The 24,354-nt window shown below is 49.0% G+C and overlaps 1 protein-coding gene and 1 long non-coding RNA gene across 7 annotated transcripts in view; one reads left to right on the top strand and one right to left on the bottom strand.

The window, feature by feature from the left end:
• ANKRD44 (ankyrin repeat domain 44) overlaps positions 1-3,309 on the bottom strand; it is a 229,537-nt gene extending 226,228 nt beyond the window's left edge. For all 6 annotated transcript variants that reach the window (XM_059702637.1, XM_059702635.1, XM_059702634.1 and 3 more), the window contains exon 1: positions 3,080-3,309. In XM_059702637.1, coding sequence (XP_059558620.1) covers positions 3,080-3,106 — 27 coding nt within the window. In that variant the 5' untranslated portion in view covers positions 3,107-3,309. The remainder of the gene's footprint in view (positions 1-3,079) is intronic.
• A 1,163-nt stretch (positions 3,310-4,472) lies between these two features.
• On the top strand, positions 4,473-6,312 carry LOC132238093 (uncharacterized). Its single transcript, XR_009453726.1, has 3 exons — positions 4,473-4,785; positions 5,505-5,963; positions 6,213-6,312. It is a non-coding gene; the product is annotated as an uncharacterized LOC132238093 (long non-coding RNA).
• Positions 6,313-24,354: the final 18,042 nt, after the last annotated feature.

The raw sequence follows: 24,354 nt of genomic DNA on the forward strand, positions 1-24,354 counted from the left end.
ACGGGACCACCCCCCTGGCTTGCTTTAGCCCCAGAAGTCCCACGTCCTACAACAACCCTCAGTCCCTGCAGACAGGATGGGGTCCCGCTGTCGCTGGAACATGGTGTGTGTTGTGTGCAGAGGAAAGCGGAGCAGACACAGTGACAAATGCAGAACTGCCAAATGCCAAGTCTGTTTGTAGCAACAGCTTCCAGTTCCTTCTCGTAGTCAAAAAAAGAAAACACCAAAAACTGAAAACCGCACTTGCCACCCCCTCCCCCCTTTCTTTTCACTCTTCCAAAACAGAGCTAGGAAGGGAGTCCTCCTCCCGGGGTACCCCTGGATGGGGTGCAGGACTGACTGCTGAAGTGGTGACCGCACAGCCCAGAGAGCTCTGGACCCAGCTTGGGCCGGACAGGAAATGTCAACCTCTATCCCTCCCACCTCAGGCCCGTTCAAAACAAACCCAGACCACTTGTGATCTGGGTCATCCAGCGCAAGAATGTGTCCTCAAGCTCAAAATCCAAGAGGCTTGGCAAAAGTCAAGATTCACCACGCGCACACACACACATACACACACGGCATTAAGATGAAGGAGTCAAGAAAAGTCTGCGTTACAGATCGCTGGATGGAGAGCGAGGCACTCACTCTTCTACAAACTGTCCAGCAGGGACTCCACGCTGGCTCCCCACCCACAATGGTGGAGCCCAGCTCACGCGAGAGGCGTTTAAACCAAGGGTATTTCTGCCTCTGGTGAGGTTAGCAACCCGCTTCTAAGAACCTCGAGTTTCAAACTGAAAGGTAAGACTATATAAGGCAAGGAAGGTCACACACTTCCTGGACCCAAAGCCAGGCGGAAACCACGGCTGCCCACCACCCACCCCACCCCACCCCACCCACCCCAAACACCTCTCGGCCAGCCTTCCTCTGGCTTTGCCCAGAAATCGGCTGGCAAGTTATAGGTGCCCTCAAGTCGTAGAACTCCTGGTCCTTTTCCACCTCGGGCATCAATGGAACCACATGAAGGCTGTTCAGCTCTTTCTCTCTCTCCATAGTAATCCCACTTTGTTGGGGGAAGGGAGGTATGTATTCAGAAACACTTTAAAAGAGAAACATCTTGGAATGTCCTAGTCTGAGAAGTCCTGAAGAACAAGTCACTTTCTTTCTTGTAAGACCAAGTGACATACTTTTCACTAGTGTTGATATCGATTTAGAAGATGCGGCCTTCTGGTAACCCTTTCGACACATCCAATGGCAAGACAAGGGGTGTCTTAACCTGCGCAGAAAGCCAAGAGCCTGGAAGGCGAGAGACAGATGTACTTCCCTTCCCCAGATCTGTTTCTTCATTTTAAAAATGAAGGATTTGGGCTAAGATGCTCTCTCTTTTTTTAAAACATATTTTTACTGATTTCAGACAGAGAGAGAAACATCATTAATGAGAGAGAACCATTGATCGGCTGCCTCCTGCACACCCCCTACTGGGAATGGAGCCAGCAACCCTGGCATGTGCCCTGACCGGGAACCGAACCAGCCACCTCTTGGTTCCTAGGTCCACCCTCAACCGCTCAGCCACGCCGGCCAGACGAAGACGGTCCTTGGGGTCCCTTACAACTACTCTAAAATTCTGTGTGAAATTTTGTGAATGTGAGAATGAGTCTTAGGAGTATTTTTTGTACTTTAAAGATTTAGGAATAACAGACAAGTACAGTGAGCAGCAGCATGCAGTGGCAAAGATGACAAGACCATGTCAGACTACAACTGGAAGATTTAAAACAAGCAAATGTCGAACAGTTGTCCACGTCTGTGACCAAAAGGTGGGGGAAATCCTACTATCAGCTTACACACACTTTTAAATGCTCGGGACCCGCGGGGACAAGTCGGTTCATCACAATTACCAGCTGCTCCTCCTGCTAAATTTAACGTGCATTTTAATTCAGTGGTCTCTTCCCTGCGGGGGGGGGGGGGGGTGAGTACTTAGGGGAAGCAAACCGAAGTTTTGACTCTAAAAGGGGGCAGGAGAGCAAATCATTGCGGTGACATTGCATTTAAGTCCAGGACGTTCTTCGGGCGGGACACCGGCTGGGGAGGAGGCACCAGGTGCAGTCCACTGGGGAGGTAGGAGCTGTTTAAAGCCGAGCGCGGGGAACGCTCCGCCGGGCGTCAGGACTGCCAGGCCCCAAACCCAGGTCCCTGCACCACCCACGAATAGACACCAAGGGCGGGGGAAGAGAGCTGTTTCTTTTTTCCGTGGAAGGAGCTGCAAGGAGTTGGGTCCTGCAACTCTGGTTGGGCGCCCGTGAGTGTCCACGCGCTGAGAGCAACAGGGGCCGCCGAGGCGAGGCGCTTCCACCCCACGGAGGGACCCACAGCGAGGGCTGCCCACGAGTCAGCACACAGCCCCCCTCCACACGCCAGGCTCCGCGCTGCCTGCGGCTCAGCCAGGTCAGCAACAAGGCTGATGGGCACAGGCCGGGGCAGCACCCCCCCAACCCCGCTGTGCGCGGGGCCCACCTGGACCCCACTGCCCCTCGGAGGGATGGGTCCGAGCCCAGAGGGCCGCGTCCAGGGTCCCCATCGCGCGCCGCGCACACAGCCCCGGGGCAGCTAAAGAGGAAGTCAGGCTGTCATGTCAAACGGCCGGCGACAGCTGACACCGAGCGCGCGGCGTGTGCCTGGCCGGGGCTGCGCTCGGGCAGGGTCCCGGGCTGCGACGCTTCTCCCTCTCCATCCAGCGCCCCCCTCCCGGCGGCGCGGACCGGCCAGCCCTCGGCGCACCGGCCGGCGGGGCCCTGGCTGCGCAGCAGGCGACGAGCCGGAGCCGGAGCCGCGCCGCGAGCCTCCCATCCCCCTGCGCAGCGGCTCCGGGGACCGCACAGCCGCGCGCCCCAGCCCTCCGGCCCCCGGTGCGCCGGCGCCCCAGCCCCTGCCCGAGCCCAGGCGCAGTTCCGACGGCCCGGGCGGCGCTGCGCGGGGGACGGAGCCGGAGCCCGAGCCCGAGCCGCCGGCTGGAGCAGGGCGGCCGCACGCCCGCCCCTCGCGGAGTAAACAGCCTCCGCCCCGCGCCCCTCCCGCCCGCCCGCCCGCCCGGCGCCGGCCCTACCTGGTCGCTGAGTTTGAGCACTGCCATCTTCCCTCCGCGCGCAGGTCCCGGCCCGCGGATGGCGCGCCGGGGCCGGGGAAGCGGAAGGGATCGCCAGGGGCCGGGCACCACCCGGTCCCGAATTTGACAGCCTCCCCGGCTCCTCCTCCGCCGCCGCCCCGCCGCCGAGAGGCCGACACTGGCGATGGGGCCCGCGGCCGAGCCCGCCCGCCGCCTTCGCACAGGAAGTACCGGCCGCCGCCGGCCCGGCCGCCACTGACATCACCGCGGCCTCCCGCCGCCGCCGGGCCGACGCTGCCTCCTGCCGCCCGCGCCGCGCCTCGCACCCGCGGCCCCGGCCACACCGCGCCCGCCTGCGCCCCGCACCTGCTCTCCGCGCCCGCCCGGCCCCGGAGCCGGGAGAGGCGCCCCGGGGGCTGGTCCTCATCTGCCCGGGATCCCGTCCCGAGGGGGCGAGGGAGGCTGCCGTTCGCGCCGCCTGCTTTACCTGGAGATGCGGCCCAGCCTCCCTCTCCCCCAGCCTCTCCCCCAGCCTCTCCCCCAGCCTCCCTCTCCCCCAGCCTCTCCCCCAGCCTCCCTCTCCCCCAGCCTCTCCCCCAGCCTCCCTCTCCCCCAGCTTCTCCCCCAGCCTCCCTCTCCCCCCAGACTCTCCCCAGCCTCCCTCTCCCCCAGACTCTCCCCCAGCTTCTCCCCCAGCCTCTCCCCCAGCTTCTCCCCCAGCCTCTCTCCCCCCAGCCTCTCCCCCAGCCTCTACCCCAGCTTCTCCCCCAGCTTCTCCCCCAGCCTCTCCCCCAGCTTCTCCCCCAGCCTCTCTCCCCCCAGCCTCTCCCCCGCAGCCTCTACCCCCAGCCTCCCTCTCCCCCAGCTTCTCCCCAGCCTCCCTCTCCCCCCAGCTTCTCCCCCAGCCTCTCTCCCCCCAGCCTCTCCCCCGCAGCCTCTCCCCCCAGCCTCCCTCTCCCCCAGCCTCTCCCCAGCCTCCCTCTCCCCCAGCCTCTCCCCCAGCCTCCCTCTCCCCCAGCCTCTCCCCCAGCCTCTCTCCCAGCCTCTCCTCCAGCCTCCCTCTCCCCCCAGCCTCTCCCCCAGCCTCCCTCTCCCCCCAGCCTCCCTCTCCCCCCAGCCTCCCTCTCCCCCCAGCCTCTCCCCCAGCCTCTCCCCCAACCTCCCTCTCCCCCCCAGCCTCTCCCCCAGCCTCCCTCTCCCCCAGCCTCTCCCCCTGATCTGAAGCCGAGCGGCCTGGCGCTCCGCGGGGGCACCCTCCCGGTCAGAGCTGTGGTTCCGATGCTCTTTGATGCTCTTTGTTGCCCGCGGAGAGGCCCTGGGCACTGTCATTCCTTAGCAGGTGCCTGCCAGGCCCCATGAGGAACAGGGGACCCCGCTCCCTGCAGGAGCAGGACGCATGCCCTCCAGCGCCAGTTCCCTCTGGGTTTGTTTGAGGGAAGGTGGGGGTGGCCCCGGTCACTGCGGAAGAAAGGGGGGCCTGAATGGCCGCATGGATGGGGCTTTTGAGGGTTTCTACCTGTCCCGCCTCGCCCATTTGTGCAAAATCCAGTCCCCACGCTCTTCAACCGGCAGAAGGCTCAGCTGGCAAACGCACGGGCTACAAATGCAGCGGCACATTCACAGTCACGGAAGGTGCCGGTGCTGCTGGGATTTGGAGCAAACATTTATTTTCACCCACTGTCTCCTCCGTGCCCACCTCGCACCAGGTACTGGGGTGACGGGGGGAGCATAAGCAGACACGAGAGCCAGTCACAGGAGGTGGCCCACATAACCCACATAGTCCCCACTCATGACAGCAATCCCACACTGACATCCAGAAACCACAGTGAGAAACGCCTCTGAAGGAATCTGTGGCCAAGGAACCAGGCCAGGCAGGCGGGGAGGGCAGGCTTCCCTGAGAGAGTTGAGATCTGGGAGGAGGAGTTGAGTAACCAGGGGGTGGGGTGCTGCTCCCAGGTAGCCCTGTATGCCCCCTGGAAGGCCCTAGAGCAGTGGTTCTCAACCTTCCTAATGCCGCGACCCTTTAATACAGTTCCTCACGTTGTGGTGACCCCCAACCATAAAATTATTTTCGTTGCTACTTCATAACTGTAATGTTGCCACTGTTATGAATCGTCATATAAATATCTGATATGCAGGATGGATTTTCATTGTTACAAATTGAACATAATTAAAGCATAGTGATTAATCACAAAAACAATATGTAATTATATATGTGTTTTCCGATGGTCTTAGGCGACCCCTGTGAAAGGGTCATTCGACCCCCAAAGGGGTCGCAACCCACAGGTTGAGAACCGCTGTCCTAGAGCCATGCAGGCCAGTGGCATTGAGCAGCAACCCTGAGCTAGAGTTCCTGCGTCAAGACCAAACATCTACCTTCATTCACAAACCTAATGTGGACTCTTTCTCCCTACTTCGTCCCCAGGGAGTCCACGTTGAAAGGAATTGGGATTCGGATCCTGCCGACCAGGGAGCGAAGAAAGCACACTCCTGCCTTCCCCTCCCCTCGCCTCGCCTCGCCTCGCCTCGCCTCGCCTCGCCTCGGGGATGCACAAAAGATTGCCTCTCCAAGGCCTTTCAAGCACAGAGCAGCCTGCTCTTGTGGCATCTCTTAGATAGTTCTCCGTTGCCGCTGCTGATAGGTTTACTTACCGGTATTAATATCATCCCGCGTGGCTCCGTAAGTAAACTGAATAGGACACTGAATTCTCTACCTAACCATAGCCACCTTTCAGAAGATTGACAACAAGTGATTTAATTTGGTGGATGTGCTCCAGACCCACCTTGGTTCATCGTGAACGTGCCTATATAGACATGATTGCGGCCTGAAAGGCGGAGGAGTCATTCTCAACCCTGTCAGGCCCATCATCCCCTTTTCTAGCTAGTGTTTTGTTTTTGGTTTTTTTGTTTTTTTTTAAATATATTTTATTGATTTTTTACAGAGAGGAAGGGAGAGAGATAGAGAGTTAGAAACATCGATGAGAGAGAAACAACTATCAGCTGCCTCCTGCACATCTCCTACTGGGGATGTGCCCGCAACCCAGGTACATGCCCTTGACCGGAATCGAACCTGGGACCTTTCAGTCCGCAGGCCGACGCTCTATCCACTGAGCCAAACCGGTTTCGGCTCTAGCTAGTGTTTTAAATACTCCCCTGACTATCATGAAATGCAATTCATAAATAATGTTACCTACCTATGATTTCAAAAAAATCAATATAATGTCCTAATTGTATAATAATAAAGGAAAGTGGTTTATAATTAATGTGTATTTCCGTAAGTACCTGCTATCGCACAACTCTATTAGAAGACCAAACAAAAGTAAGATGCTTGCACCTGCATGTAGACCCACTGTGAATGAGAGAACTACAAATGCAGACCAAGATCGAGGTGCTGTATTAGCTCCTCAAATATCAGCATCGGTGTCCAAGGTGACATGACCTGCGAAAGGCAGAAAGGCTCTTGGTCAAGTTCCAAACAAAATCAAGGGCACAGGAATGGGCTAAATGCATTGATGTGGGTGCATTTACCAGGAAGTCTGGGTTTAACATGTTAGCTCAACCACTGAAAGTGACTCCAGAGGCTTTCTTACTTGGTTAAATGAAACTCTGACTCAGTGGTTGTCTATATTCAATGAGATGACAGAATGTCCTGGTATGATGTAGAGAAAGAAACCCGAAATGCTCTGGAGAAGGGACTGTGGAGTTATGTTAGCATGTAGACCCATGCAATCCATATACCCAGCCCCAATCTCCATACCCCTAAAGGCCCAGATGACGGTCTCTACACTCGGGCATTGGAAAATACATGCATTAGTAAGGGGAGCAACAGTAAAGCTGGGTAGTGGCCGGATATGGTGGGGGAGATGCTTTCATAGAGATGGCTCCCTGATTTCCATGATAATTGGGTCCTGAGATGGCAATGACCAAGGGGCAGCATTTAACTGGCAGGGACAAGGGGGACACTTTTACGATGGGCAGCACAAAGTAGTGCTCAAAGGTCTTGACCTGCAGGGATATTCGGTACTGTCCTCAGTGGCCCTGGGCAGACTTCTGAAATATCCCTTCATCTTTAGAACTGTAGTTCTGCTGCCTGAAACCTGACTGGGACCATCAAAGTGAAAAGTCATTCTTCTCACCCAGTTTCCATACCACATCAGTTCACTGACACAGCCCCTTTATTAAAAGACAAGTTGGGCCCAGCCAGTGAGGCTCAGTGGTTGAGAGCCGACCTATGAACCAGGAGGTCACGGCTCAATTCCTGGCCAGGGTACATGGCCGGGTTGCGGGCTCAATCCCCAGTGGGGAGCGTGCAGGAGGCAACCGATCAATGATTCTCTCTCATCATTGATGTTTGTCTCTCTTTCCCTCTCCTTTCCTTTCTGAAATCAATAAAAGTATATTTATTCAAAAAAATAAGACAGGTGGTCCCCCTGAGGAAAAACCTTGCAGCGTCACCATAAACATATACTACCAATCTACACCCAAGCCTTTCCCAAAGGAAGCAAATGATGTCATTTACGAGGGTGACCATGCACTGGGAAAAAGGAAATACCTACCCAGATGTTTCAGGGATGACTAGACACTGATTCAGAATTAATGGGCCCAAGCTCTTGTTCCCCAACTGCTGGGGATGTTGCCTGCCAACAGCTTGACATTGAATCATCCCCCAGGAATTGCCCTCAAAGTCATCGCCTCCTCTAAGGTTACAGACCCTCCCTGGGCACTATTCATATCCAACAAATGCCAGGGTGCAATGGCAAGCACCCCTGGTCTCAGTACAGGACACCTCTAAAGGGCATCTTAGCTGCAGAGCGCCTCCTGGGATCAGCCGCGTCCTTGCTGCAACTGCATTGCAGACCACCTCTACCCAGCCTGCCCCCTGGATCCCCACAGGTGGTGGTCCTAGAGCAGGGGTGGGCAAACTTTTTGACTCGAGGGCCACAATGGGTTCTTAAACTGGACCGGAGGGCCGGAACAAAAGCATGGATGGAGTGTTTGTGTGAACTAATATAAATTCAAAGTAAACATCATTACATAAAAGGGTACGGTCTTTTTTATTTTTCAGTTTTATTCATTTCAAACGGGCCGAATCCGGCCCACGGGCCGCAGTTTGCCCACGGCTGTCCTAGAGCCACGCTCCAATAACCTGTCCCTAGTCTCCATCTCAGAGCCTGTTTCCAAGGAGCCCAACCCAACATCGTCATGTATTTCGACTTTACGCTGGTAGTTGAGAGCGTTTGTAAATAAATCAGAAGCACCTTCCTGGCCAAGGTGAAACCCACTGCAGGGCTGAGAAAACTGATGCTGGATGAGGGTAAACGTTGAGTGGGTCACCTCACGCCCTCAGCATGGAAACTTTGCTCTTTTGAAGGCGCTGTGGCCTCTGAACGGTCAAGCGACAGGAGGCCCAAGGGTGCCGGGGCTACGGGTGAGCCTCACAAACCAGGGTGCCAAGGGCCAGCAGTCGAGGCTGAGGAGATAGGGAACGCGGGCAATGTCATTTTTATGAAGTCTCGTCTCTGAGCACTACTTCTTTCTGCACACACCATGCTTCCTGAATCCTAAACAGCCATCGGGTTCCCGTCGGTACCAATGGTTCCATAGCACCTTCCCAGAGGGGAGATGGGGAGATATTTCCACCCATTGAACAATCCACACTAAACAAGTCCACGCGTACAAAGCACTTACAGCAGCGCCTGGTACAAGTCAGTGCAAGATGACTATGACATCCATTGTATTAAAATGGGAGAAGATGACATCCTAACATTGAAGAAACTGGGTAGGTTTTTTTTCAAATAAATATCATAAAGTTCATTTGTGTGTGGGTTTGTTGCAGGTTAAGTTCTTTAGAACAGGGACTGCCTTTCTCGGCTCCTGACCTTTAGTGTCCTTCACCTTCTATCATGTATAATCAGTAGCATTCAGGTAAGTACTTCATTGTTTGTTTGCTTTTACTTGTCCATTGTATTTAATTGTTTTATGAGTATCAGTCTCCTATAATTTCTTATATTTTGTTTGTATATGTGGCGTTTTCCTCTCTATTAGAAACTTCTAGTGGGCATGAGCCATGCCTTATACTTCTTTCGTATCCTTATAATGCTGGCTATTAAGTACAAATCCAATAAATAAAGGATTTTAAAAGCATGCAAGTGGAGGGACTATCGGCTGGGAACATAGTAATTCTACCCAATGTAACTAGCACCTTTTTCTTTAAGTACTTACTCAAAATCCCACTTGCCTACCTAAAGTGTAAAATTTAGCAACACACAAAAAAAACCTCAAAAGTAGAAAGAGCTAAGTTATTACAACGATTTAGAAATGAAGTATTTAAAGTTTTCCTGTGAGGGATTGCTAAAATGAATATTGCATTTCCTCCATTGTTTATTGTGGTTTTTAAACATCTATCCCATTCATGTTCAACTTCTTTAGACAGCTGTCTTCGAAAAGCAAATCAAAAGCATTAGAAGGTGAGAAGGTAAGATTCATCTTGGAAGACAAAGGGGTGGAGGACGAAGGAGAGAAGAGAAGCCGCTGTGGGAGTTCAGGACAAGTGCACCCCAAGATTCACCTCTGTGTGTGGGTTATTTTGAGCTACAGGCAACCAAGACGCTGGGGCTAAAGAGAAACTTCTGCCCACCCCCCTAACTACCTAGAAGAATTGAAAATAGGGGTCTTGCCTGTAATAAGAGTTATTGGCAGAAATCATTCATTCGGCCTATCTGTAGGGCAGGGCCAGCTGCTGATTACTGCACACGTGCTCTGCTTATCACCCTGCCACGCCCTTCCTCCCCTCAAGGCCCTGGGTGCCTCTCAGCTCTTAGCTCATTCTAACTTTCTGTCCCTGAACCTCCCTGCATGTGGGGTTTCCAGTGGCACACACATAATTAAATTTGGTTATTTTCTTTTCTTAATTTGTCTCATGTAATTTTTTTAAATATATCATTTTTATTGATTTTTGTGTGTGTACATAATTTTTTTTTAATTTCTTGATTGATTTTAGAGAGAGGGGGAGGGAGAGAGAGAGAAACATCAATTTGTTGTTCTACTGGTTTATGCACTCATTGGTTGGGTCTTGTATGTACCCTGACCAGGGATCGAACCCACAACCTCAGGATGACGCTCTAAACAACTGAGCCACCCCGCCAGGGCTTGTCCCATGTAGATTTCATTATTAGACCCGCTGAAAAAGCCTGAAGGGAGAGGAAAGAAATGCCAAAGAGGTGAAGCTGGTGAAAGCAACAAGCTCGCCGAAACCGGTTTGGCTCAGTGGATAGAGCGTCAGCTTGTGGACTGAAAGGTCCCAGGTTCAATTCCGGTCAGGGGCATGTACCTGGGCTGCGGGCACATCCCCAGTAGGGGATGTGCAGGAGGCAGCTGATCGATGTTTCTCTCTCATCGATGTTTCTAACTCTCTATCTCTCTCCCTTCCTCTCTGTAAAAAATCAATAAAATATATTTTTTTTAAAAAAGAAAGCAACAAGCTCTATTAAAAGAGAAAAAAACCTGATGGGCCATTGAAATGTACAATGTGATCTTTCAACTGAATTGGAGCACCGAAGAATCTGAGGCACCCTTCTCAACCTTCCTCCAGAAAAATAATCACACAAATTCATATTTGTAACCATTTCTTCTTCACAGCAAACTTCTCAAAAGAGATGCCTCTTTATTTTTCTTCTCTCCACTTCCCCGTCTCCTCAACCCTCTCCCCCTCCCCTGAGCCACTCCCCTGAAAACACGGCAGCTTTGACCAGCTCCACGGGCACATCCTGACAATCCTTTTTGCCTTTGGTCTAAAATGCATCTCTGGCCCGGCCAGTGTGGCTCAGTGGTTGAGCGTCGACCCATGAACCAAGAGGTCACCAGTCCTATTCCTGGTCAGAGCACATGCCCAGGTTGCAGGCTCGATCCCCAGAAGGGGGCCTGCAGAGCAGCAGATTGATGTTTCTCTCTCATTGATGTTTCTATCTCTCTCTCCCTCTCCCTTTCTCTCTCTCTCTCTAAAATCAATAAACACATATTTTTTAAATAAAAATAAACAAATAAAATAAAATGCATATCCGTGTCTACTTCTCCCTTGGATGTCTCAAAATCATCTGTGAAAATTGACCAACAGAAGCCACATTTAAAATGGAGTCAGGAGGCTGGAAGAGAAAACTCTCAGACACGATACACACTACTGACTCCAACAGGAAGAGACACACCTTGCACCTCCTGCAGGACCGCCAGGACACCCCTACCTCAGCAGGAGGAAGGAAAGATCCCTCGTAACAGCTCAGCCAATGGGGGCCTGCCATAACGCAGCCCGTGAAAAGCCACCATACTTCAGATTTTCCGTTTCCTCAGCGACTGCTTCCTTTACAACAGCCCCTCCCAAGTCCATAAAAGAATGTTCTTCTTTGTTTCACTGGACTGGCAAGTGGTGTGCGATTAGACCACATGCACCAAATTGCAATTTTTTTATTGCTTCCAAATAAACTCATTTTGCTAGAGAAATAGCTGGCTGTCTGTGTGTTACAGGTGAACACCTCCCACTTAGCATGTGAAAAGGGGATCAGTGGTCTTCCCCTGACACCTCTGTGCTCCCCATATCAGCAGGGGACCCAGTCCGGTAGAAGAACAGAACCTGAGGCTCGTCCAAGTCTGATCAACTCTGTTTCCATCGGATCTCCTAAATCTATTTATGCCACTCCTGCTCTCCGAGGCCTCACTTCAGACCAGGCTGCCGGCCTTGTTGGCACAGCCTCCCGCCTGGATCCGGGGCCCACTCTCCACCCACGGCAGTACAAGCTTTCCGAACTTCAAGCCTGTCCTAGCCACTCTCCTTCGGCGGCTGTCCATTGCCTTCAGTCTACTTACAAACATCTGAGTTTGCTGGGTTTTCACGGTTTTCCTCCACTTTCCCCGCCCACTGTTCTTGCAGGGAAGCCACGCTGCTCACCTCTGGCTTCACATCCTAGTCTGTGTGCGTGATGGCTGTGATGGCTGCTGGTGTGGTGACTACACAACCTGGGAGACCAAACAGGGCGGCCTCGCCTCGTTATCGCGTTTCCACACCGCACCCGAAGCAGCTTCCCTGGGCCGCACATGCCTCTCTCTGAGCCTGTGATGACTGCTCTTTTCTCTCTATTGTTCATCTTCTAGTTAATCCTACGTGTCCTTCATATCTCAGCGCAGATGGTACTCACCCCACGAAGCTCTCTTGTCCTCACACCACCTCCCAAGTGTGGATCAGGAGTTTCCTCTGAGGCTTCTGTTTAGCGCCCTCTGCTTAACCCCTCTTAGTGCACGGCGCCCTTGATCCTATAATTGCTGTTTACTTTCCTGACTCCTCTTTTAGGGCAGGAACTGTGATTTATTCACCTTTCTGTCTCTAGCTCATTGTATAGTGTCTGACGCAAGGTAGATGCAAAATAAATACTTTCGAATGAATGCAACTTTGAGTTTAACCTGGTTAAACCTTCGTTGATTCCTGGTCAAATAAGGCTGAGGATGTCTGCCCTCAATGCCATACAGTGAGTGATATGGCAGGGGTAGGGTGGGGTGGACGTGGAAGAGGGTATGGGGGAATATATGCTGATGGACATTTTTAAGTCACATTAAAATGTAAAAGAAGATATAAAAAATGTGTGTGAAAATGCTTTTGGAAAGTGGGAAGAAGGAAAGAATGAGAGAGAGAACAGTTGGCATGGCACTATCGGAAAGAGAAAGTGGGAGGGAAGGCGTGAGAGACTTCCCAGGCTGTCATGTGCAAGCCCAATGCCTGCACCCTAAAGTGAGCAGGCTCTGTGTCTGGTCTTGAACTAGAACGAGCAGCCAGAATGCTTCAGATGAAGGGCAAGAGGGAAATGAAGAGTGTAGTAATGAAGCCATGATGTAAGTCCATTGACTGGCTGGACAGTCTGTGAGGTACACATAGTTATTCCTTCTTTTAAGACAAAGTTGTTCAAAATGGTGTAGCAAGGGCTCAGGTGGTCACAGGTTAAACACACTTCTTCCTGGACTGTCAGTTTTACTTGGCGACTCAGGGAGGTAAGTGGTTGAACTTGGTAAGTAACTGGAAGCCGTATTTGCATGTTCACATACACAAATGGATATCTTATCGTCTTATCTGGGACCATAGCATGAGCACACATCTTTTAAGTAAGCCTGAGACTTCAAACATCTTGTGTTTGCGATAGAAAATCCACAGCCTGCCTGTATTCCCCTACCAACCCCTCGCACGCCCAAGCCCTAGGCTAAGTCATCACCCACTTTGCTCTTGGGACGCCCAAGAAAAGTTTAATAAGCACCGCTTTTAGAAGTTCAATAGGCTTCCTGCTGCTGGAATGGAAGAAGGATAGAAGAACCTTCAGTAATGTGACTGGTGCACTTACATCTGTGGCCAAGTTTACAACTGAGCATGGATTTGTAGATCTGTTGTCTGTTCCCAGCTTGCCCATTGCACGGGTAAGCAATTTCATAAATATGGGTCACTAGTCCCAGAAGGAAAATGAAAAAAAAATGCAATGCAGAGGAATCAGTACTAACTTACTCCCCAAAGAAAGAATTCTAACTCCATATCCCCTTGATGCTTGGCAAGTGGCATCATAGTCTTGGCACATAAAGGTCAGCTCACTGTGTCTATAGGAAAGGGAGAAAGGAGCTAACTTCCTGAGCCTCTATGTGTGCCAGGCGCCGTGCCAAATGCTGTACACTCCACCATCCTCTCTCGCCACTCCAGCCACAGTAATCCTGCCCTCCTTGGTACGAAATCTACATTTTACACAAGCTTTTACTACTGGACATAGCACTTTAAATATTGGTGATTTGTTTGCCTGTCACTCTACTGTGAGCTCCCTGAGGGCAGGGCCCATTTCAAATTCATCTTTAGATCCCAAGGACATTCAGTACCTGGTCACATACGATGCCCTCAATTAAACTTTTATTAACTGAACTAAAAAGTGCCTCTTCTCATGTACAGGACATTGTTAAGAAGCCATTGCCTTCCTGCTCCAAAAAATTTCTTCCTCTACACCAGCGGTTCTCAACCTGTGGGTCGCGACCCCTTTGGCGGTCGAATAACCCTTTCACAGGGGTCGCCTAAGACCATCCTGCATATCAGATATTTACATGACGATTCATAACAGTGGCAACATTACAGTTATGAAGTAGCAACGAAAATAATTTTATGGTTGGGGGTCACCACAACATGAGGAACTGTACTTAAAGGGCCAGAAGGTTGAGAACCACTGCAGTAAACCATCTTGCATCCTCCGCCAAAGAACTATGGAACACAGCAATTATCTCAGGTTTTTTTCTATGTTTTTAGGCCCTGGAACAGTTTCAAGTCTCCCTCCTGATACCCAATCAAAAAAAAAAGGATAAGATTAGCCTATAACATAGACCATACACACTTTTTAATTGTCTTTGCAAAGCACTCTTTTCAATAAAATGTTGTCATCTATGAAATATATCTTTAAAATGAATCACTAAGTGTAAATGTCCCCCATTTCAGTGACCTTAACAAGAAGCAAAGAACAGAACCAAAAAAAAAAAACAAAAAAAACAGAACAAGACCAGAGTCACTGGATTCAATGTGCATTCTCAATTTCCAAGTTGGCAACCTCAAGATTGCTTTTCTTTCCTCCCCAAATCCAATGTAATCAAAACACAGAAATGTCTTCTCATCACTGCACTTTAGAGTGCATACAAAGTAGGTACTGTACACACACACACCCTCACAGAAGAGGAAGGACAATCAATATCCTGATTTAGATCCTGCTCAGATTTACGAATTCAGACATTTTGAGTCTAATCCAACTCCTCTCAAGTTCACATTCCCTTAATTTCTGGTATATTGGGACTTCCTGTTTTTGTAGAAAGCAATTTCAGAAATGGTTCAGTAAGCTTTTTTGGACAGTGTCTAGCTCCTGCAATGCAAGATTTGGAGCATTTAATGGCAAATGAATGAGGAGCATATGCAGTACATTTCTTAAGATCTGCAATGTTTTCAAAAACTCAGGGAGAAAATGCTTGACCAAGTCTATCTGTGGTTTCATGGAATACTTGAAAATTAGTTCATGACATTCAGGGATACAAAGACACAGCTGGGTTTCCCGTCCAGTCTGCAGAACACAGAGTTATCAAGCACTGATGGCCCATAGGAAAGGACCCTCAACTGTTGTGGAAACAGGAAAGAATTAGGATTTTGTGTCTGGTCCTTGGGTAGTTGGATGCATCATTAATCAGGAAATCAAGAACAAAGCCAAGGACCTAAAGATTTGCATGCATGTTTTACATTGACTGTTTCTCTGCTGTGTAATTGCCAGCACATGTCCACGGTGAAAAATATGCCAGCAAATAGCAAATCCACCAAAGAGCTCTCTGGCTAGTCTTTGGTGAAAACCTACAATAGCTCCTATTGTCAGTACATACCCCATATTGAAGATAAAATGGTTGTTTCCATTAGATCTGTGTGTGTGTGTGTGTGTGTGTGTGTACACAATCCTATATAATAAAAGGGTAATATGCAAATTGACCCTAACAGAACAACTGGGAATGATTGGTCAATGACACACAGTGACCACCAGGGGGCAGACACTCAATTCAGGAGCTGCTCCCTGGTGGTCAGTGCACTTCCACAGGGGGAGCTCTGCTCAGTCACAAGCCAGGCTGATGGCTGCCAGTACAGAGGTGGTGGTGGGAGCCTCTCCCGCCTCCTCAGCAGCGCTAAGGATGCCCGAGTGCAGCTTAGGCCTGCTCCCCTCTGGCAAGTGGGCATCCCCTGAGGGCTCCCGGGCTGCCAGAGGGATGTCTGACTGCCAGCTTAGGCCCAATCCCCCGGGGAGCGGGCCTAAGCCAGCAGGTGGTTATCCCCCAAGGGGTCCCAGACTGCGAGAGGGCACAGGCCAGGCTGAGGGACACCCCCGCCCAAGTGCACAAATTTTTGTGCACCAGGCCTCTAGTATAAAATAAAGTTCTTATGATGGGTAACACCTTTAAACACAGTAGAAAATGAATAAATTATTTAGGATGTACAACAGTGTGAATATGCTTAATGCCACTTAACAATGGTTTAAATGGTTAAAATTTTTTACTATAGATATATAGTCATAATTAACAAAAGAAGAAACCGTGAATAGCCAATAAACACATAAAAAAGATGCTTGATATCAGTAGTCATCAGAAAAATACAATTTAAAATCCTAATGAGTTACTCTTCACACTCATCAGATGCACACATATTCTAAGAGTCTAACAATGCCAAATGTTGCTAAGAATGTGAGGCAATGGGACTGGCCTGCTTACACCTGGGCTTATGCACACCAGGTAATGCCTAGGAAAGTCACCTAGCAATTCTACTCGCACATGTGAATAAAAAGTGCTCATTGCAGCACTGTTTATACTAGTAAAAAAAAAAAAAAAAAAAAAAAAGGATACAACCTAGATCTTCATTAACAAGAGAATAGATAAACACAATTAAATGCTGAACAACAGTGATAATGAATAAACTAGTCTCAGGCAGCAACATGGATAAATTCCCAAAACATAACATTAGGCCAACAGAGCTATAAAAATATACAACAGTCTAATATATTTTATATGAACTTTGAGACATTCAAAAGACTACTCCATAATATTAAAAATCTAAATATACTTTGGAATGATAACTATAAAATTGAAGGCAATGACTGTGTTTGGGGAAGGAGGAGTAGAGATGGGAGCATGGAGAGTCCTCTGAAGCTTAAATTTTATCTCTAAATTTTACTTCTTAAGCTGGGTGGCTGGTATGCAGACCATTATTTATATTTCTGAAGACTTTTTCTTGCATGCTTGAAATGTTTCACTAATGGAAAAGAAGAACCCGTTAACAGGAGATCTTTAATAGTTAATTCCATGCCAAGCACTGGCTAAGCAATGAGACGTGTAACTCCAGGTTAGTAGAGTGCCCGATGACAGGTACTCAATAAACAGTTCATCAATGAAATGAATAACTGTAAAATAAGACACGGTCCATCCCTAATTGTGGAAACTAGGGTGATAGACATGAAACAAACCAAGAAACGCCGACGGCTCTCAGCAGTCGCTTGGAGAGCAATTCGGGACGAGGGCAGGTCTGGGGATGCAGGGGTTGAGCTCAGCTGAGTCGGAGGTGCCCTGGGACATCCATGTTGAGAAATATGTAATGGAGTTGGCCACCAGGAGGATATTCACCTTGGAGGTTTGTCAGCAGATGGTGGGTGAGGAAAGCCATGGGAGCAAGTGCGGTAATAAGGGGAACAGGAAAAGAATGAAAAGCAAGGGGGCCCTGAGGAGACTGACAGTGAGGCATGGAGAACAAGCTGGAAGAGACTCACTCCCATAGTCAACTCCTTGAAAAATAATCCTAAGGTGAAACTCATCCTAAATGCTGCCAAAGCACAGAAACAATCTTTTTAGCTTTTTTTATAGTCAATTTTAAACAAGTACTAAAATCGAACAGTAAAAGGGACTCTCATTTACCCATCACCTGGGTTCAACAGCGCTCCAGTCAGGGATAATTGTCCTTGTGTATAGCCCCATCCACTACATCACCCTTATTATTCTGCAGCAATCCCAGATACCCCATTATTCCATCCACAGGCACTTCAGCAGGGCTCCCTAAAAGGTAATGACTCTCTTTTCTAAGCACAACCACAATACTATTGCCTTTTTAAAAAATCAACAGTAATTCTTTAGTATCATCAAACATTCAGTAGTTGTTAAAATTTCCAGTCATTTCACAAGGATCATAAACGTATTTTACAATTTGTTTGTTTGATTAAGGTCTACACATTGCTATTGGGTGATAATGTCATTCAAAACTTCAAGTCCCTCCTCCCCCCTCTCCATCATCTCTTCTTTAAATAAATATATATATGATTTCAGAGAGGGAGAGGGCACGAGAGATAGAAACATCAATGATGAGAGAGAATCACTGATCAGCTGCCTCTAGCACACCCCATGTTGGGGTTCGAGCCCAAAACCTGAGCATGTGCTCTGACTGGAATTGAACCGTGACCTCCTTGTTCATAGGTTGATGCTCAACCACTGAACCACACTGGATGGGTTCTTCTTGTCTTTTTTTCTTTGTCAATTACAGTTGGCATTCAATATTATTCTACATTAGCTTCAGGTGTACAGCATAGTAGTTAGACGTTCATATAATATACGAACTGGTCCTCCCCATAAGTCTAGTACCATACCTAGTTATTACAGTATTATTAACTATATTCCCTAGGCTGTGCTTTCCATCCCTGTCATCTCTTCTTTTTTCCTTGAAATATTAAACTACAGTTTTAAAGTGCAATGGCACTAGATCAGGACACCAAGAAGCCATCCAAGGATTTCCTGGGGAGCCATTCCGGTGGAAGATGCTTAGTGGGCTGGCCAAGCTCACCTTTGAGCTGAAATTGGAGCTCAGGTTGGCACACCCTCTTGCAGTAAGTCAAACGCTTGCATGCTGTTGGATGATCTTGGGAAATCTGTAAGTGCTGTGGGCTCACTTCCATCACTGCAGTTACTTCTGAAAAGTAAAGGGCCAAGCATCAAAGAACAGGAGCGACTGGCCTGTGGGGGTGCCTTTCACACGGACAGATTTCCTGAGGGGTCACGTCCGTAGATGAAGCAGCCAAGCGTCCATCGACTGGAATGTAGACAGTTGTCCTCAGTCAGAACCATGAACCTAACATGAAATTCAGAGTCATTGCAAACTATTTACTAAAACTGTGGACAGAAACCCAGCCCCACATAGTCGTTCTTAACACACATGTGATATTCTCGGCTTTTTAGGCAATAATGAAAGTTTACTTTTAGCATTTTATACAGGGGTTTTTTTCTTAAAGATGCTGAAACATATGTTTATTTGAGCAAGTTTCCATGAGTCCTTAGAAATGCCACACAACTACATAGATTTCTTCACGGATGCTGGATTTTCTTTCATGGAGTCAGTACCTTTAAAATTCTTATTCTTTGAAGTCAGAGTTCTATGCAACGCACCTTTTTGGTGATACATTATGAACGTTTTATCCCTGGGGCTCTGAGGGGTTTCAGTGTTGGGACTCAGCAAGCCCGTTTTGCTGTGTTTACATGATGGATGGCAGGGTTCCCTGGATTGGTTCTTTTCTCTGTTGCATTTCTCTGAACTGCCTCATTGTTTACTAATAACGCCATGTGTGCTCTCCAGGAAGCAGATGTCCAAATGAAGCTAAGGGTGACCGGCCTGTGAAAAATAAAAGGGAGAAGAGCCTCGACGTCAGTCTGGTGGCTGTGAAAAAAGAGGGGACGGAGGAAGATGGGGAGACGGACGCAGCACAGTCCTGAGGCCATGGTACATGTCCCGGGGCCACCGCACACGTTGCTCACGGAGGAGTCCTGTGTTGGCAGGAATGGAGGGGCCTCGTCCCCTGCTGTGCTCAGGGACAGGCTGCGAGCTGCTGGGAAGACAGTGGTCTGGGTCTGATGCTGGGGTGGCAGCTCGAGAGCCAGCTGGGCTCACAACTGGGCTCACAGCTGGGCCATGAGCTCCTACTTGAAGGGAGGGCAGCGAGGGCCTCCATGGCTGCCACGCCACCTCTGTGGGATTCCTACTTTTAAAAGTAAAAGCCTTTCAACAATAAAGATTTAAAATAAAATTAAAAAGCCATTTCCTGGCCCTGGCAGAAGTGGCTCAGTTGGTTGAGCATTGTCCTGGGCATGGGAAGGTTGCTGGTTCGATTCCTGGTCAGGGCACATGCCTGGGATGAGGGCTGGATCCCCAGGGGTAGGCATGCAAGAGGTAGCTGATGAATGTTTCACTCTCACATCGATGTTTCTCTCTCCCTTCCCTTCATCTTTCTCTAAAAGTAAATGAATAAGTCATTTCTTATGTGTGGGATTGAATTTTCATTAGAACCAAATTATCCCTAGTAGAATGAAAAATAAATCTGTATGTAGAGTTTTTTTAAGGTGTTTTTTTTAAATGTTTTGTAGCTGAAAATAGGTTTGCTTTATTTTCTACCAAATTTAAGAGCTAGGAAAGAAAACACAAATTGAATTATATAACATTTTATAATTTCTATATCTCTAAAAGAACAGTAAACAGAATTAAGAGCAAGTAACCAAGCTGGGGAAATAAATATGACAGGCAAGTTAACAGTCTTTTATCTGGAAAGAATTCATACAACTTGATTTAAAAAAAAAAATTGGACCCAAACAAATAGGTAAAAGATATAATTAGACAAGTCTCAAAAAAGAAAGTCTAAAACAAATAGATTAGGATATTTTCAACTTCATCAGTAATTAAAAATACGTAATGTTAAATAAGATTAGTTTTAACCTAAGAAATTTACAGAGGTTTAAACATTTCTATTACTCAATACTTTTAAGAGTATGATGAAGTAAGTTATTCTTATACATTTCTGGAGATGTGTAAATTGGTGATAATTATGGACTCTTATTTTCCCTTAAGAATACATGTTAAGGAAATAATTTAAAATAGAAAAAGGCCTTAAGGCACAAAAATGTTATTTCAGTCACGACTCTTGATTAGGACAAACTCTGCTCAAGCGGCTTAAGCCAAAAAGGGTAAATTACATGTTCATATAAACAAACCATCAAACCCTGGAAGGCAGGGTTTAGAGCAGGGCTGGGCAGATTGGATGCAAGAACTCACGGCCTCTCTCTCTCTCTCTCTCTCTCTCTCTCTCTCTCTCTCTCTCCCACACACACACACACCATACCCCTCAGCATATGATGTGTGTTGGATTCGTTCTTGTAGCTCTGGGAGAAAACAAAACAAATACAATGATGTACAAATAAATTCTTTTTTAAAAAAAAAAAAAGTATGTATTTTTATTGATTTCAGAGAGAGAAAGGGAGAGGGAGAGAGATAGAAACACCAATGATGAGAGAGAATCATGGATCGGCTGCTTCCTGCACGCCCCACACTGGGGATCAAGCCCACAACCCAGGCATGTGCCCTGACCGGGAATCAAACCATGATCTCCTGGTTCATAGGTTGACACTCAACCACTGAGCCACGCCGGCCGGGCTACAATTGAATTCTTAAGTATTGAAAGACTATGAACCCCAACAATAACCAAAGTGTTTAGAAGGAGCTCAGGGACCATCTCTCCTCACCATGGTGACATGGTAGAGAGCAAGGCAGCAAGTGTCTTTGGGGTCACATCCTTACAGCTGTGCTCCCAAGGGAATGGACTCTGCTCCCCTCCGCCTGGGTCCCAAGCCCATCACAGAACAATCCATGGCCAGCCTCTCCCTGTCCCATCTCTCAGCAAACCGCTACCTGCGGCCTTATTCCAGGTCCTCATAGTCTCTCACCTGGACAGCCTGTATTGACTCCTAACAGGTCTCACAAAGGCCAGGATAACCCCACCCCGCCCCCACAGGCCACCCACCCCCATTAATCCACCCTGCACACCTCACCAGTGTTGCCAGCATTCTCTTCTAAAACACACATCTGAGGGAGTCCCTCTCGCCTCAGCTTTTCGCGTGGCTTGCGTTCGAGATGACGTCCGCGTCCTTTGGCTCGGCCCTTGAGGTTGAGGCTGGTTCACCATCCCCTCTCCCTCTGCTCTGACACGCAGTCAGCAGGCACTGCCTGTCCGAGGCTCTGTTCTTGCACCTGCTGCTCTGCACGCCTCTGCTGGGCAACCCGTCCCGGGCAAGTCCCACCCAGGCTCCTCGTCTGGGCTCCACCAGGGCCTTGGCTCCTGCGTGGGGGCGTCTCTAATCTCCTAAAGTAGATGCCCAGGGAGCCTGCTCTTAGGGAACCACACAGGGTGCCTCCCACAGGCGGCTCTAAGGGCACGGGGCCTACTAAGCAAACCAAGTCTAAGCCTGTACACGCTCAAGGTTACAAAATCAACACCGAGACAGTCCATCCCCGCCAACCAGGCTCTAAATGATCGCCAATCAAATAATGTCCTTGCTTTGCTTCTGCAGCTTCTCTATAAATCTCTCTCCCAGCTCCTGCTGGCAAAGGCTCCTAACCACTGCCGGTTTGGCACTCCCGCACGCGAATCAATCTCTGCGCAAATGAACTCGCCATGTTTAATGTGCCTCGGTTTACCTCTTCACATGCCTCAGCTCTCACGCAGGCACCAGCCAAAAGCCCAGGACAACAGAAGGCTCTGAGGCTGCCCGGACCAGGAGATCAGAGGGAACGGGCTTCGGGAACATTCCCTAAGGCTCCTAGAAGGTCGCCCAGGATCAGCAGCCACCACCCACACCAGGGCCACGGCCGGGCTGTGGTTGCCTCTCCCTGTTTCGCTTCCCCTGGCAGGGCAGCCACACAGAACCTGCCTGAACTCCAACCTCTGCCTCGGGATCTGCTGGGGAAAACCCAGGCTAAGACCCCGAGCTGCGCTCAGGCCGACAATTTCCTGGAAGGTCATGATCTGACCAAAGCGGGTCCGAAGACCCAAAGCCTGAGGAAGGATGAGCTAATAGCCTGTTCCAATATCCCCCTCCCCACCCCCAGGTCCTCACTACCCTATTGTCCAACATCTAATTCTGTAAGGGGCAAGAATAGGATACTGGGGACTAGCTATGGTTACGGGAAATATTTATCATGCTCTGTTACTGTGATTGCCTTGTTCTGGTTAAAGAAAGGACATTCTAACCTGGCTGAGAGTTGTACACCCCCCCCCCAACACACACACACACAAACACACACACACACACACACACACCCCACACCCCACCCCCACCCCGGGACCTGGGAGCCAACCTTAGCCCTGGGAGTCAACCTTGGAATGCGGTCCATTCTCATACAAGAACTGCCTATTATCATGGAAAGATTAACAAACAATGGAGTCCCGCCCCAGCCTGCATAGCCTACTTCCCCATGGAATCTTTGTCCTATCCTATATAAGCAACTGGCTTATGGGGGGTTGCAGAGCAGATTTGTATGGATGACCTGCTGCTCTCCCATGCTCCCAGCAGGATTGGAATAAACTCCCATATAATTCAACCCTGTCTCTGCTGAATTGGCTCAAGTAGTGACAGGCAGCCCGGACCCCTTGGTTGTCTGGTTACATATTCTAACTCAACTAGAACTGGCTTCCGGGGAAGCTGGACCTCAGCGCAGTGTGGCGGTCAAAGCAACACTCAGTCCAGTGTGGACAGAGGAGGGGCCCCCTGCTAACCTGGCAAGCTCAGGGGAGACCTGGGTGGCAGCCTTACTAACTCAGAGACCTAGGCAACCACATAGGAGGGTCTGAAATTTAAATTTCCTAACTTAAACAGGTCATGGCGGGTGGTCATGTCCTAGGCAAGTATCTTTCCTGACAAAGGTCAATCTTTATGTTAACTGTCTATTGTCTTTTTGCATCTAAGATAACATATTTGGAATGCCAAGGTAATTTCTTTTTTTTTTTTTTTTTTTTGACTGTTAACTACCCTATACCCACCTAAGTAAAAGAAGTACCTTTTGCCGAAACCGGTTTGGCTCAGTGGATGGAGCGTCGGCCTGTGGACTGAAGGGTCCCAGGTTCGATTCCGGTCAAGGGCATGTACCTGGGTTGCGGGCACATCCCCAGTGGGAGATGTGCAGGAGGCAGCTGATCGATGTTTCTCTCTCATCGATGTTTCTAACTCTCTATCTCTCTCTCCCTTCCTCTCTGTAAAAAATCAATAAAATATATTAAAAAAAAAAAAGTACCTTTCCCTTTTCCTTTTTATCCAGTCCCAGTTTCCCCGTTTTGCTTTCTCCCACCTCCCTAATCTCTCACCAGTGGATTTCATGTAACTCCCTCCCCTTCCTCCTTAAACTGTAATGTATAAAATAAGGTGCAAGCCCAGCCAGTGTGGCTCACTGGTTGAGGGTCAACCCATAAACAGGTCGAGGTTCAATTCCTGGTCAGGGCACATGCAAAAGGCAGCCTATCGATGATTCTCTCTCAACACTGATGTTTCTCTCTCTCTCTCTCCCTCTCTGAAATCAATAAAAACATATTTTAAAAAATAAAATAAGATAAAAATAAGGTGCAAAACTGCCATTCCTGGAAGCATCTTCCCAAGCCATTGAGATTTTGCTTCCTGGTAATTGTCAAAAGTTTGGCTCAAATTCATAAAAATTCTCTCAGGTTTGCACATTTCTTACGTTTACACCGGTAACCAAACTAATGCAGATGAAATCATCACTATCATTTCTCTCCATTACTGTGGGGATATTTTAACATTCAGGAAATCATTGCAGCCACACTGGTGTTGATGAGTTGAATATTGGCCCTGGGACAACTCCTGTTCTGTCTCCGGTTCTCTGTACAAAGCAG

The sequence above is a fragment of the Myotis daubentonii genome, chromosome 7, assembly GCF_963259705.1.
Source record: "Myotis daubentonii chromosome 7, mMyoDau2.1, whole genome shotgun sequence".
NCBI lineage: Eukaryota > Metazoa > Chordata > Mammalia > Chiroptera > Vespertilionidae > Myotis > Myotis daubentonii.